General features: G+C 40.2%; 1 protein-coding gene across 2 annotated transcripts in view; it reads left to right on the top strand.

Moving 5' to 3' along the window:
- The window catches only part of mapk14b (mitogen-activated protein kinase 14b), a 20,124-nt gene extending 8,382 nt beyond the window's left edge, over nt 1-11,742 (top strand). The window contains exons 3-12 of one of the 2 annotated variants that reach the window (XM_031843097.1): nt 2,881-2,939; nt 3,809-3,920; nt 4,670-4,699; nt 4,924-4,971; nt 5,068-5,182; nt 5,972-6,043; nt 7,606-7,685; nt 8,861-8,939; nt 9,236-9,409; nt 9,558-11,742. In XM_031843097.1, the coding sequence (XP_031698957.1) occupies nt 2,881-2,939; nt 3,809-3,920; nt 4,670-4,699; nt 4,924-4,971; nt 5,068-5,182; nt 5,972-6,043; nt 7,606-7,685; nt 8,861-8,939; nt 9,236-9,409; nt 9,558-9,625 (837 nt within the window). In that variant the 3' untranslated portion in view covers nt 9,626-11,742. Of the gene's footprint in view, nt 1-2,880; nt 2,940-3,808; nt 3,921-4,669; nt 4,700-4,923; nt 4,972-5,067; nt 5,183-5,971; nt 6,044-7,605; nt 7,686-7,991; nt 8,072-8,860; nt 8,940-9,235; nt 9,410-9,557 lie in introns of both variants that reach the window. The other variant, XM_031843089.1, reaches the window with a different exon arrangement.
- Nucleotides 11,743-13,110: the final 1,368 nt, after the last annotated feature.

Raw genomic sequence — 13,110 nt, 5'->3', positions numbered from 1 at the left:
TGTGTGTGTGTGTGTGTGTGTGTGTGTGTGTGTGTGTGTGTGTGTGTTTGCATGCTTGCATGCATGCATGCATTGTTCTGTAGTTTAGCTCTCAAGCAAGAATTGCATATGTGTGCACATGATATTGCACATGAGGTTTGCACAGCGAGTAGTAACGTGCAGAAGCAGGCACTATTCACCACTGGTTACATTGTCAGACTGTCTGTATCCGTGTTGACTTGTAGCTTATAATGATTGCTGGAGCTCATTTAGATCTGCCCTCAGGATTGAAGCTATGGGAATGGAGACCCATGTAACATAGGAATTGATACTGAGCTAAAACTAGAAATGTGTCCAAGTCTGAAATGGAACTTTGGGCCACCAGAAAAGTTCCACTTCATCTGTTCACATACACTCCTTTTGTGAAGAAGATAAACACAACTCCATTTTGCAGGCACTTAGTGGCATGTACACATCTGCGTGCATTTGACACAGTCACTCCGGTCATTTAATCATCCACATGTACCTGCATACATCAATAAACAGGCATCCACTCTGTAAACTATGGAACACAGTCGGTCGTGCGGCCTTACGCCTCAATCAGCTAACTGCAAAAATAACATGCAGTGAGTCACCAAACAGGTTTACAACTGCATTTTCTGGTACCAGTTCCTGTTGTCATTTTGTTGCTGCAGCAATTTTGGCTCATGCCATATTACTTCAATGTGTTAGGGCAGTGGCTTAAGTTCCCCTTCTACAATCTCTGCTTGTGTTTTAGTATTCTGTGTTTATGTGTAAGTACAAGGTGCCGCGCCTGCAGACACTTGCCCACATACAAAACACAAACACAGCTCCTACTGTGTGTTGCTGTTGGTACATTCAGATAACACTTTGACCAACTAGTGTGCATCCTCTTATGTAACAGCAGTGGTTATGCTTTATCAAGCTGTGGTGCATGTGTGCTGTGTGGGAGCAGTTCCACTGGTGAATGGTGTGTGTGTGACTAGAAGTCTCTGTTGGTGCTGTGGTCTTTGTGGGGTTGAAAAAGGTTTAATTTTACAATGTAAAAGAGTTCCCTCGTTTGCTTTTGGCCATTGTAATGGGTGGAAATAGCTTGTTTTGAGAGCTCCCTAGTGAGTGACAGGGTGCACTAGTGCTTTCTCCAGTATCATCAACCTACAGGCGCTGTGAAGCACAGCAGTTTTAGATAACACACACGCACACACGGAGGCAAAAATAATCTGCAGCTCGGAGAAGTATGGATAGTCTCAAAGGGGGGAAACCCACCAGCAGCATTTGAAGGCCAACAGTACAGCAGAGCCCATGTTGAAATGAAAGCCCATCTTAAGGAAGTGCATTTCATTTCATATAAACCTTTTACATCACTTTTATACAATGTCCGTAAACCTATTTTTATTTCACTACTGAAACAGATTGAGCTCTCTTGTTAAGCAGTTTGATAAATAGTGTTTCATGGTGCACTGGTACTACTGGTAAAATATCTCAGTGCATTCATTTGGGTTTATTCGGATTATTTAAGATTATACAGAGTCGGTGCCTATATCACTGTGCCAAATACAAGATGCCAATGTCGTATAAACATGTCACTAAAAACCAGACTTTTACAGCAAAATCACGGTGTGGTGGTGCAGACAGCTTAGAGGTTATATTGCTATTTGTGATCATTAATTAGCATGTTTCTGTTTCATCATAACAGGGAGTATTGCATGAAGCTGTGCTTTTTGTTCTTAAATCATCAAAGCATTTTAATACCTATGCTTTACACAGAGAGGGATTCTGTGTTGTGCTCACGCTGTTGCCAGGAGACTCCCTGGGTTTTGATTGTGGAAAGCCTGTGTGGACGAATCAGCTGGATTGTTGTGGCTCCAATCCCACCAATCAGCTGTGGTTTTGTGCCCTGTGTGGGCGGGCGGGCTGCTCCTGTGTTATTAACAAGACCGAGCCTCCTCAGTCTCTCCAGAGGCCAGGGGCAGGATTGGCACTCAGGGCTGCTCTCTGCCAGTGTGATAGCATGCACGTGTACGTGCATGAATGTGTGCATATACATGCATGATAATCCTCTAATATGCTTCTGGGCTTTGTCCTCTTTCTCTCTTGTTCTGCTCTGTTCAAACTGAAAAACAAGTCTGTTATGTGCACCTAATTATCTTAGCGCTATCATACTTTGTCACATTGACATGTTGTTTTTGTTTTGCCTGTCATGTCGTCACAAACCTAGTTATCTGTCGTAAAGAGATCTTGCAAATGGCATGTTGACCAACTAAAAAGCACTTTTAACATGGCTAATCCCCAAAGCAGTCAAATTGAAGGCGTTGTTAGAAACAACGTGGCTTGGTTTGAACAAGCATGTGAAACCAGTTAAATGTAATCCATGTCTTAAATGTGTATTCTCCTTTGTTCACACGTCATATAACACCACGGGTGCCTGTCTTGTCATTATGATGCCCAAACTTACCAGATAACGTTCACCGCTTCCTCTGAAATCACATCTGTTGTGGTCGTTATCAGCTCCATTAATGTGACTAAATGTACTGTTCCCCAAAACGGAGCTGGAGGATAACCTAGAGTACATCACTATACACAATAGCTAGCATGAGTCCTTGAAAACGGAGTGGCGTAACAAGGAAAGCTCACCTGCCTGTTTGACTAAATATAATTCAACTTCAGACATAACGAGAATAGGATACCTTTTATAGAAATGGTCAAAATGTCACGCAGTCGTTTACTGTCGTCGTTGTTGCTTTTGCATTTGAAGCACGCATGCCGATATTCAAATTCATCAAATGGTTGTTTATCAAACTCTCAATGAAAACTGTGTTTTGGTTGATTTGTAATCTGTCACAATGTTTGCTGACCTTTGACCTCTGTTTTTGCCTTCAGGTGATCGGCCTATTAGACGTTTTCACCCCAGCAACAAGCTTAGAGGAGTTCAACGATGTGTAAGTCACACTTTTACTTTTTCCTTCTGTCTTAAGCTCTCTTTGGTTCCCCTCATCCTCACACAATGAAGGCCTTCATATCAGCAGAGGATGAACACGATGAACACGATAGTACTGGTGGAGTTACAAACGCATCGTAACCCTGCAGCTCTGAACTTCATGCGAGTCCAGCAACTGGCAGGTTTTACCAACGTGATCGTTTGCTGAACTTGTGCACTGTGCACATCACAGCTAGTCTCCATGGTAACAGCCATCTGGCTGTGTCCGGGGGTTGCGTGTGTGCGTGTGCACAGAATATTCAGTTAGTGCCCTTGAATTCTCAACACGGTGTGGCGTCATCAGCATGTAGCACATTTGTTGAAATGTGAGATGAAGCAACACAACAGACACCTGGCACTGAAGTTGCACAATGAAGATATAATGAAATCAAATTGTGCAACCGATCGTTCTATTGCACCGCGAGAGAAGCAGATGCACGCAGATGTTTACGGGGCAGCCGACAACTGGTGTCCTGCAGTCGGATCGAGCAGCTGTACCAGGCAGAAATTTGACATATACACTTGTGTTTTTATTTGGCCTTCTTCTGCTGATCTGTTGGCTGAGTAAACATTCCACCATCAAGAACATATAAGTGACACAATCAAACAATAGTGAATAGTGAACTAGTTATAAATGAATTCAATCTTTCATAAAGTCATTATGCTGATGGTAATACAGAGATTTAATAGAATTTGTCACAATAAAGTTACAAAGCACTTCATCAACTATAACAGCACAATAATTATTTATAGAAAAAAGTACAATGAATTAAAGACGGCTGCAGAAGACAAAGACGGACATCTCATCGGCTGTACTGTGTGATTTCGCAGGTACCTGGTGACCCATCTAATGGGTGCAGACCTCAACAATATCGTCAAGTGTCAAAAGCTGACAGATGACCACGTCCAGTTCCTCATCTACCAGATCCTCAGAGGCTTAAAGGTCAGTGAAGCATCCAGCGTAACAGGAGAACTCGGCTCAACACTGGTGCCTGACTGCCTGTGGATCAGTGGGCTGTTTTACTACACTGAACTGAATTGGTCTTAAGTTAAGCTAATTAAGCTACTAACTTCTCCTTAATCAGTATAATGAAAATACTATTTATTTCCAATTTGGTTGAGTAGCTGTAGAAACATACTTGAGATTTAGTAAAGAAACTGTCGTCTCTTAGTCTATCTGATGGCCCAACAAATAATCTTTTCTGTAACCTTTTGTAGTTATGGTGCCTGGTAATTAATCTTAATGGACAACTGAACTTTGACATCTGACACAGTAACCCCAAAGTAAGAAGGACAAAGCTATCTGAGACAGGAGTTACTGTGAATCACTATTTCTGATGGGACAAAATGCTTAATGTCCGTCACCATGCTTGCTTGACTTGTTGAACCCTCTTTGTGATTGTTTAACTCTGTTTCTGTTTCTGTTCGGTTTTTATTGACATATGAAGCCTTTTATTGTCATACTCTGCAAGAGACATTTTAACATCCCGGTATGTGGTGTTCAACCACTGTGGATTCAAAAAGAAGAGAGTAGTGGGGAAATGGGTGGCAGAACTTACAGCATTTTGTTGTTTGTATCCAACATGTGATCACAAACACAGTAAACTACAAAAATAGCTAATTAAATATCCTGTACTGTGTTCTATAAAATGAGAGTATAATATAAATGTAATCTCTTTCTTTTCCCAACAGTACATCCATTCTGCAGATATCATCCACAGAGTAAGTTGACCGTTTAATGTCTTTTAATACACTTCAGTCTTGTTCAGAGATTACATGTCTTATGCTGATCAAACCTCCTGACAAAAGCCAAAACAATGAATACCACATCAGCTGTGTGATGTTTGGTTAACATAAACGTGGACAGGCGGAGAGCGGCAGGATACTGCTCCGTTACTTCTGTATGCAGTCTTGACTTTTCCTTCTTGTCCCCGTTTTCTCTTCAGGACTTGAAGCCCAGTAATCTGGCCGTGAATGAAGACTGTGAGCTCAAGGTGAGAAATGGTCGTCTCGAAACGAGGTTCATGGTATATGACTTTTAGATGATCACGTGGAGGAGAAAATCTTTATGAAATCACTTTGTCCCCAAGATCCTGGACTTTGGTTTGGCGCGGCACACAGACGATGAGATGACGGGCTACGTAGCCACCCGGTGGTACCGCGCCCCCGAGATCATGCTCAACTGGATGCACTACAACATGACAGGTACACACCATGACGTAATCATAAGGTTTTGAGCTGAATGTACAAGTACATCATTTGCAATTTCACACAATGTGATTGTGCAATAATGGAAGTTTTTGTTTTCTGGAGTATACGTTGCTATATATAGATCTAGAAATATAGATGTATGTAGCTTTTTCTTCTGCAGCGTCACTTGTTGACTCTTTATTACATAAGACATGATTGGGCGATTATAGAGAAACTCTGACAGCTTTTCAATTTTTGGAATCAACATGACGTCAAGGTGCAGCACCAGCCAAAGCAGTTGTCTTACATGGCTTCGTGGTGTTGGTTTAAATGGTCAAATAGATGTAAAAAGAAAGTGCCTTTTAGCTGTGCCAACAGGCACTGTTGATAGAGCTCCTGTTTTAGAATATAATATTTCCAAATAACATGCTTTTTGTTTTGTTTTTTCAATCCTGAAAACTAAATTAAAATGCAAACAGTTTTGAATAAAACAGAGTTCAGCTCAATCTTTCTAGAGTGGTTTCGCAGCGGATGTACAGCACAACACTGTACGTCTAAAATATTCCCCAAAAAAAAAAAAATGTAATTGTTAAATTTACCACAAGTATGAAGGAGCCATTGCAGACCATACAAATGATTGTGAAATCCCTACATGAGTCTCATGGGCAGCCTTATTGGTCTGCACTATGGTTTTGAAAAACTTAAGCTTGGGGAAATGAAGATAATGGAACTGATACTGAATATGTTGTTTCATATTTTCAAGTATTCACTGTGCTGCATATTTTTCTTTATAACATGTGATAGTCGATATCTGGTCGGTGGGCTGCATCATGGCTGAACTACTTACTGGACAGACGCTCTTCCCTGGCACAGACCGTATCCTTCCACCGCTGTCATTGTCATGCAAACATTGAATGGCTCCTTGGAGTCACTCTGTTCTGTAGGTCTTTGGGGGATCTGGAAGAGGTAGCAGATGGATGCATACTCTTCTGCTGTGTTATGTATGCCATGGTGTTTCAAACACACACTTGCACAGTTTTACTTACTTCAAGCTGACTCAAAAGCATTGCCGAGTATTGACTTTTGTGAGCTGCATGCCAGAATAGTCAAGAAAGCGTGTGTGTTGTGTTGTGTGTGTGCATTCATGTGATGGGAGTTAAGAGTCCCCTGCAGTCTATGACTCAGCGCTGCCCACTGTTGTCTTTACTGCTTCTCCAAGATACAGCACACCTTCCTGTTTTCCTCTCCCACAAAGCTTCCCATGCAGCAGCAGCAGCAGAACACATAACAATGTTCAGGGAGACGCTGCGTTAGCACACAACACCGTACCTCACAAAATACAGACGTTGGCAAACATTGCCGAGGTCATTGTTCTCTTCAAGATCAAAAGCACAAGCTTGTTGGTGTTTCTTGTGTTTGTGATTCCTGCTCTGAATGATCAATCAAACAATTCACTGCATTGTGTGTGTGTGTGTGTGTGTGTGTGTGTGTGTGTGTGTGTGTGTGTTTGAATGTGTGCCCTCACACTAAATCAAAATCACCTCGATAGTTGGTGGAGCTACCCACCTAAAGCATTGTCGAATATACAAAGTACAGTAGTCTATCTGGTCTGTCTTACATTACTTGTCTCAGTAAAAGGTGATTTTTACACGAGTAGCTGTGCTACAAAGCACAGGAGCCGCATCTAAAGATAATCAAGGGTGTAAATCATCCTTATTTCAAATGATTGCTGACATTTTTCTAAATTTAAACAGATCAGGTACATGTGCTTAGTCTGCTTTTGTTTGGTATATTAGATCATCAACAAATCTCCAAACTGTCAGTGAGCAGTTCAGTGACTTTAAAAATGCACTTTAGCCTGTTTGTTGACATTTCTGGGTCGTCTTGCTTTGTGAAACCGACAACGATGAGGTAATCGGGTTAATGCATTAGCCAATCATTTTAGGTGTTATACAAGCAAAACATTCTCAGCTTCCAGCTCCTCTAATGAAAGGACTTGCTGCTTTTCTCTGTTTCATATAATGTGTAGATTGAAAATGTTTTGCTTTGAAGTACACATTTTTCACATTTGTCGACATTTCATTGTCCAAATAATTGATGACAATCGGCAGATCAATGATGAACACAATAATTAGTTGAAGCCCTACTAATTTTGACTCTTTTTTTTTTTTTTTTTTTTTTTGCCTGAAAACTTGCAAAATGACCTAAGATTGCATGGCATACCACGAGATCTTTCAATCTTCATTTAGCATCCAAATGTTGTAACCAGTAGCAGTAGACATTCATTTGTTGACTTTTGGTTTCCATTTCTTTTACTTTTGATTGAATGAGAGAATATTTTCTTCGCCGATGAGGGCTTTGACTGTTGTACCTCTCACCCCTCTTTCCTTACCCAACACCCTCCATCCCTCCTTTTGTCCTTCATGTGAGTGTGGTAGACATTGATCAGTTGAAGCTTATAATGATGCTCGTCGGAACCCCAGGGCCCGAGCTCTTGATGAAAATCTCTTCTGAGTCTGTGAGTGTCGAGCACCGTCCCGCCCCGTCCTGGTGGGCTTCCCCACTATCTCCATATGACAAAGTAAGAGGCCTGTAGTGTAGCGCTGGGTTACAGCATCCATAAATCTCTGTAAATACATGGATATATAGGTTACAGTCAGGTGAAGGTTGCTGTCTAGCAAAGCTCAGAAAGTGTCTTCATCCTCACCCTGCTATGTATGTTTTCCCCTCTTTCCACCCCTCCATACACACCCTATCCTAACCACCCATGCTCTTTGACATGCTGACCGTCATGTTATGATGCCCCTTGACTCGGAAGCTATAGATATAAACCAGCTGCAGCAGATAATGCGCCTGACGGGGACGCCCCCAGCCTCCCTCATAAGCAGGATGCCCAGCCATGAGGTAAGACACGTGCACCCCCCCCCCACCCACCCACCCACAGCTTTGTGTAGTTTTTAAGTTTCTTACAGTTTGCATCTGCGTTTCAGCCTTTACTCTCACTCAACTTACTTCCTGTTTCTTCTCTGACTCAATGTGCTTGTCTCAGCAAGGCTTCCCAGAGTGCTTTGCCAGTGTATTCTGATGAGTGATTCGTGGCATTGGTCACACACATTGATTCTGAAAATTAGGGCACAATGTTTGTCTAATGTGTGGTTTGGGTGGTAGTTAAAGTGCTTGGGGCATGCCTTACTGGAAGGATGTACAGTAATGATAGTTTTTGCACCAGGCAAATTAATCAATCTAAAAATATTTTCCATTTTAAAGAGAGTTCATCCCAAAATCAAAAATACATATTTGTCCTCTTAACTAGAGAGCTATTCATCCTTCTGGATTGTTTTGGTGTGAGTTGCCTAGTTTTGGAGATATCAAACTGCTTACAACAAGGTCTGTGGATTATCTTGAATAATTGGGTCATGATTTCTGGAAAGAGACGAATGTAATTTTGCTCTTTGATCACCACAAGCCGAGTGCCATATAGTCCAATTATATTCATAAGGAGGCAGACATCTCAAAGGCCGATATCTCCAAAACTAGGCGACTTAAACCAAAACAATCCAGATTGATAAATAAGAGAAAAAAACATGTATTTTTATATTTTGGGGTAAGCTGTCCCTTTGAGCTGTAGCACTACAAAGTGCAACCTCTTGCCCCTGTGTTGTGTTTTACTGTTTTGTTAATCATTTCTCACAGGCGAGGAACTACATTAACTCACTTCCCCACATGCCCAAGAGGAACTTTGCTGATGTGTTTATTGGTGCCAACCCTCTTGGTAAGTTCCCTTTTCCGCATCATGCCATGGCTGACTTTACTCCTGGCTCAGTGAGCCCCTCGAGTGGTATCATAAAGTCAACCTTTTTGTTGTTGTTTGGTCAGGGATATTCTCAATTACTGTACGTGTTTGTCCAATTTAAATAATCCACTATGACAAATACTGACCACAGCAGTGTGATAACAGTTTCAACACCTATCCAGTATTATTAGATTACAGATAAAGCTGTAGATGGATTATTTTAATGTCTTGCCTCTTCACATGCTCATCACTGTTCTCTTGTCGCTGTGTTCAAGCGGTGGACTTGCTGGAGAAAATGCTGGTGCTGGACACAGACAAACGGATCACAGCCTCTGAGGCTCTGGCCCACCCGTACTTTGCCCAGTACCACGATCCAGACGACGAGCCCGAAGCGGAGCCTTACGACCAGAGCTTCGAAAGCCGCGAGCTGGAAATTGAGGAATGGAAGAGTAAGTTGGCACATTGTGGATGCCTGGGGTAGAACCTGAACTGCTGGGGGAGGGGGGGGGGGGAATAGGTAGATGCAAGTTGTGCATCCCATAGATTGCTTCAGAAATAATTTGTAAATAACCTCACGCATTATTTATCGTTTCTCAGGGTTAACCTATGAGGAGGTAGTTAGTTTTGAGCCGCCGTCGTACGATGGAGACGAGATGGAATCCTGAAGCGGACGAGGCACCTTTTCTTCCATCTTTTTGTTTTCCAAGAAACTTAAAGGACTATCGGTCTCTTGTGACTATCCACCACTTTCTTCACACACACACACCCACACACACACACACAACATTCAAGTGCCTGCCATCATTCATCTCCGGGGGACGTTGTTTAATCGGGGATAAAACTTGACATCCTGTTCCTTCTGTCCCCAAACATTGCTGTTTTTGTCATTCTGCATCCCAAGGCGCCGAGGCAGACTTTAAATTCTCCTTTTATATTTTTAGTAAGTTTTTACCTCAAACATTTGTTTGTATTGATCCCCTCTTTGATTCAGAAAACTAGAAACTATATGTCAGTATCTTATACGTATTTTATAACAATGTACCACTTAGCAGTAATTAATATTATAGGGAAAAAAGTTTGATAGAAACGTTTCACACTGCGGTGTGTGTCTTTGTGTATCTCTCCTCCACACATTAAAATAAAATGTTATTTCTATCGTTGCATAGAACTGTGTAAATATGACAAACAGTATTTGTACATAAGTACTTCACTCAAACAGGTAGCGTGTTTGTGTAATAGTCGTAATTACTGAGTCACATCTCAGCTGACCCCTTTTGACAGTATGAATTTTATTACTAGAGTTTAGCCTAAAATGGCATATAAAAAGATACAGTATGTAATTTAACACAAGTATGTATAGGATAGGCTAAGATCTAAAATATTTACCTCTACATGGCAAATTCAAGGCTTCATAATTCTCATTGTTGGATTTGAAGGTTTACAGTTTACCAAAAGATGAGTTTGGAGAGTATGGAGACTTGGCTTATGTATCCATTTCACGTACTTAACATTTGTTTTGTTTCTACTCTTTTATCCATATCAATTCTTCTTTTACCACTTCTGTCCTGGCGTTTTAGAAGAATGTTACCGTCCCGATTATCACAACCTACACCTTCGCATGATGAAGCCAAATTTGGCTTATTCGTTTATTGGAATGTGATGTTTCCCACCACAACTGACAATGTACTTTTATCACAATGCATTTATAGAATACAGTACTATTAATGTTTATTGAATGTCGGGGGCACCAGTCTGCCCTGTATTTATGGTCTTTTGTTATGATGTTTGTATATCGATGTAAAAGAGAATATTATTTGTCAGAATTCAAGGTTCTTTTTATTATTTATGGAAAGCTTACTGTATCAGAAACCAAATGTATCGTCAACAATCTGAAACGCCAGTTAAGCTGCGGGGACTGCAGTTACAGCTTGTTTATCGGAGCCAACAATATTAAGATTTTGCGGACAACCATATAGTTTTAAATCGGTTTGATCAACTGTTCATTTGAGTGGTTTCATTTTCTTCTTTAGTTTAAAGCAGTTCTTAAACATTTATATAAGTTATTTTGTTCACTGAAGTACTGCCCTCCAAAAGACTATTTTTAAAAAGAAATGTAATTTAAAAACATCAAAGCAAGATATGTATTTCAACTATATAATTTGTTTTTATTGACATACAAACCACTAAACAGTAGACTCCTAGTTCTGAAGTGTAATACAAACATTTGTTGACAAAATGTTTTTCTATGTAAACTATTTTAGGGGTCAGATTACCTTGTGACATACAAGCTACATCCACAGATGCTCTGGCTAATGTCAACCAAACATCAGTGTCTTCACAATTTCATTTGCAACAGCCTGTTTTTATATAGTGCTTTTTCTAATGTATTATTTTATTCTCTGTGTTGAATCAAGATTTGCTATTATTCTGTGATTCTTGTAATATTGACTGTTTTTTGAGTAATGCTAGAAATCTATTTGCCATTCATTTGAATAATTTAGCAGGGCACATGTTTGTGGGAAAGAGTGTACGTTTACTCACTGGATGCTGAAGGGCAATGCTGAAGCCTCGTTCTCTGTAGTTTTAAAACAACTGCATACATTAAAAAGAATAGTTTATCTTTTTACATATCCAAATGTCATTAGTTAATTTGGTAATTAGTTTATGCTTTCTTTGCCCGAGATGTGTTCACAAGTTTTTACATTTTCAAATGTATCAAGACAGAACGCCACACCGCCTGTAAATACCACCATTAGAAAATAAAGGCTATTTTTCAAACCTGTAACGGTGTTCAGTATATTGTGTGGTAAGTTTCAGCTGTCAATATGCCACCACTGGGCGGCGGCACAGCACAAGTAGGGTGACCGAACCTGTGGGAAAAGGAGGTGAAATAAAAGAGCATAATAATCTAAATAATACTTAAGTGAAAATATAAGTATGGGTACTTGCATTGCACACAGAATCCCAAAACTCAATGTTAATAATATATTAATACAACAATAACAACAATCAAGGTAACTAGTTATCAGGTAGAAGTCAGTTGAATGTTTGCCCAGCCAGTGAAAGGGTCAACAAATAAATAAGAAAACTGAGGTAAATTTGTGTCCTCACTGTGTTTCACCAGCTTTACATGAAAAATAAGTCTGCCTTCTGAGAAATTAGATGGAGACCTCCCCAACAACATGTTCTTCACAGCTTGATAGCTGATTTCATGCTTTTTATTATGGAAGCCCATTCGAGCAGGAAATGAAACAAAATTGATAAAAAGTTAGGAATGAAATTTCAAAAATAGTCATGGAAAAATAAAAAAGAGATACTGAATTAAATAGACTGTTTCAAAATGATGTGTGAAAATTATGACTTCAAGCAAGACTGACTTTTGAAAGATATAACACATTCTTCCTCTTACGAAAGCTTTACTTGGTATGGTAGGACCACGGGTCTTTTGTTGCTGATCTTAGCCAACTTTATCCTCAACATGTTCCTCTAACTGACAATACTGAGTCAGTTTGTTGACTTTATGATTCTTTCTTCTACCGTTACATTTTCCCCTTTACATTGCTATCTATGGACCAAATGTATCAGGACTTTAGCTTGCAATGCAAATAATAGAGAAAGGGTTCTTCTAACAGCCATGACTGTAAATAACCAACAATCCCCAAACACTGGATTAGCAACATGACAGCTTAATTTGATTAATTGCATATTTGTTTGGGAATTTCCATCACTAAAGTGCAAAATTCAACTAATGTGGGAGTTGCAATGCTATTAGCAAATGTTGTGGCTCTGTGTCAAAATGCAGTGTTAAGATCTTCACTGTGTATCTTCCCTAGTTTACTATGAGCTCACATGGCGCATATTTCCAATACAATTGTGTTTAATCAAAGTACCACAAACCACAACATTATTTTCATACCACAAGAGTATACTGGTTGCACTGGATTTAATGGGAAGGCAGCAGGGTACATACATCCTTCACAGACTGCGGTGGAAGGAGGGTCAGTAAACTCCCAACACTACCTTGACAGGTAAATCTGCATATGGCAATCCCTGGACTTATTTTTAGAAAGTGAATGCCTCAGGTATTGGCTGTGCTTGCTTTACATTTTAGAATTTATTCATCAAAAGATACGCTAAACATCACACATAC

The sequence above is a fragment of the Anarrhichthys ocellatus genome, unplaced genomic scaffold (assembly GCF_004355925.1).
Source record: "Anarrhichthys ocellatus isolate YVR2014 unplaced genomic scaffold, GSC_Weel_1.0 scaffold1, whole genome shotgun sequence".
Lineage (NCBI taxonomy): Eukaryota > Metazoa > Chordata > Actinopteri > Perciformes > Anarhichadidae > Anarrhichthys > Anarrhichthys ocellatus.
This window is presented reverse-complemented; position numbering and strand designations above follow the sequence as displayed.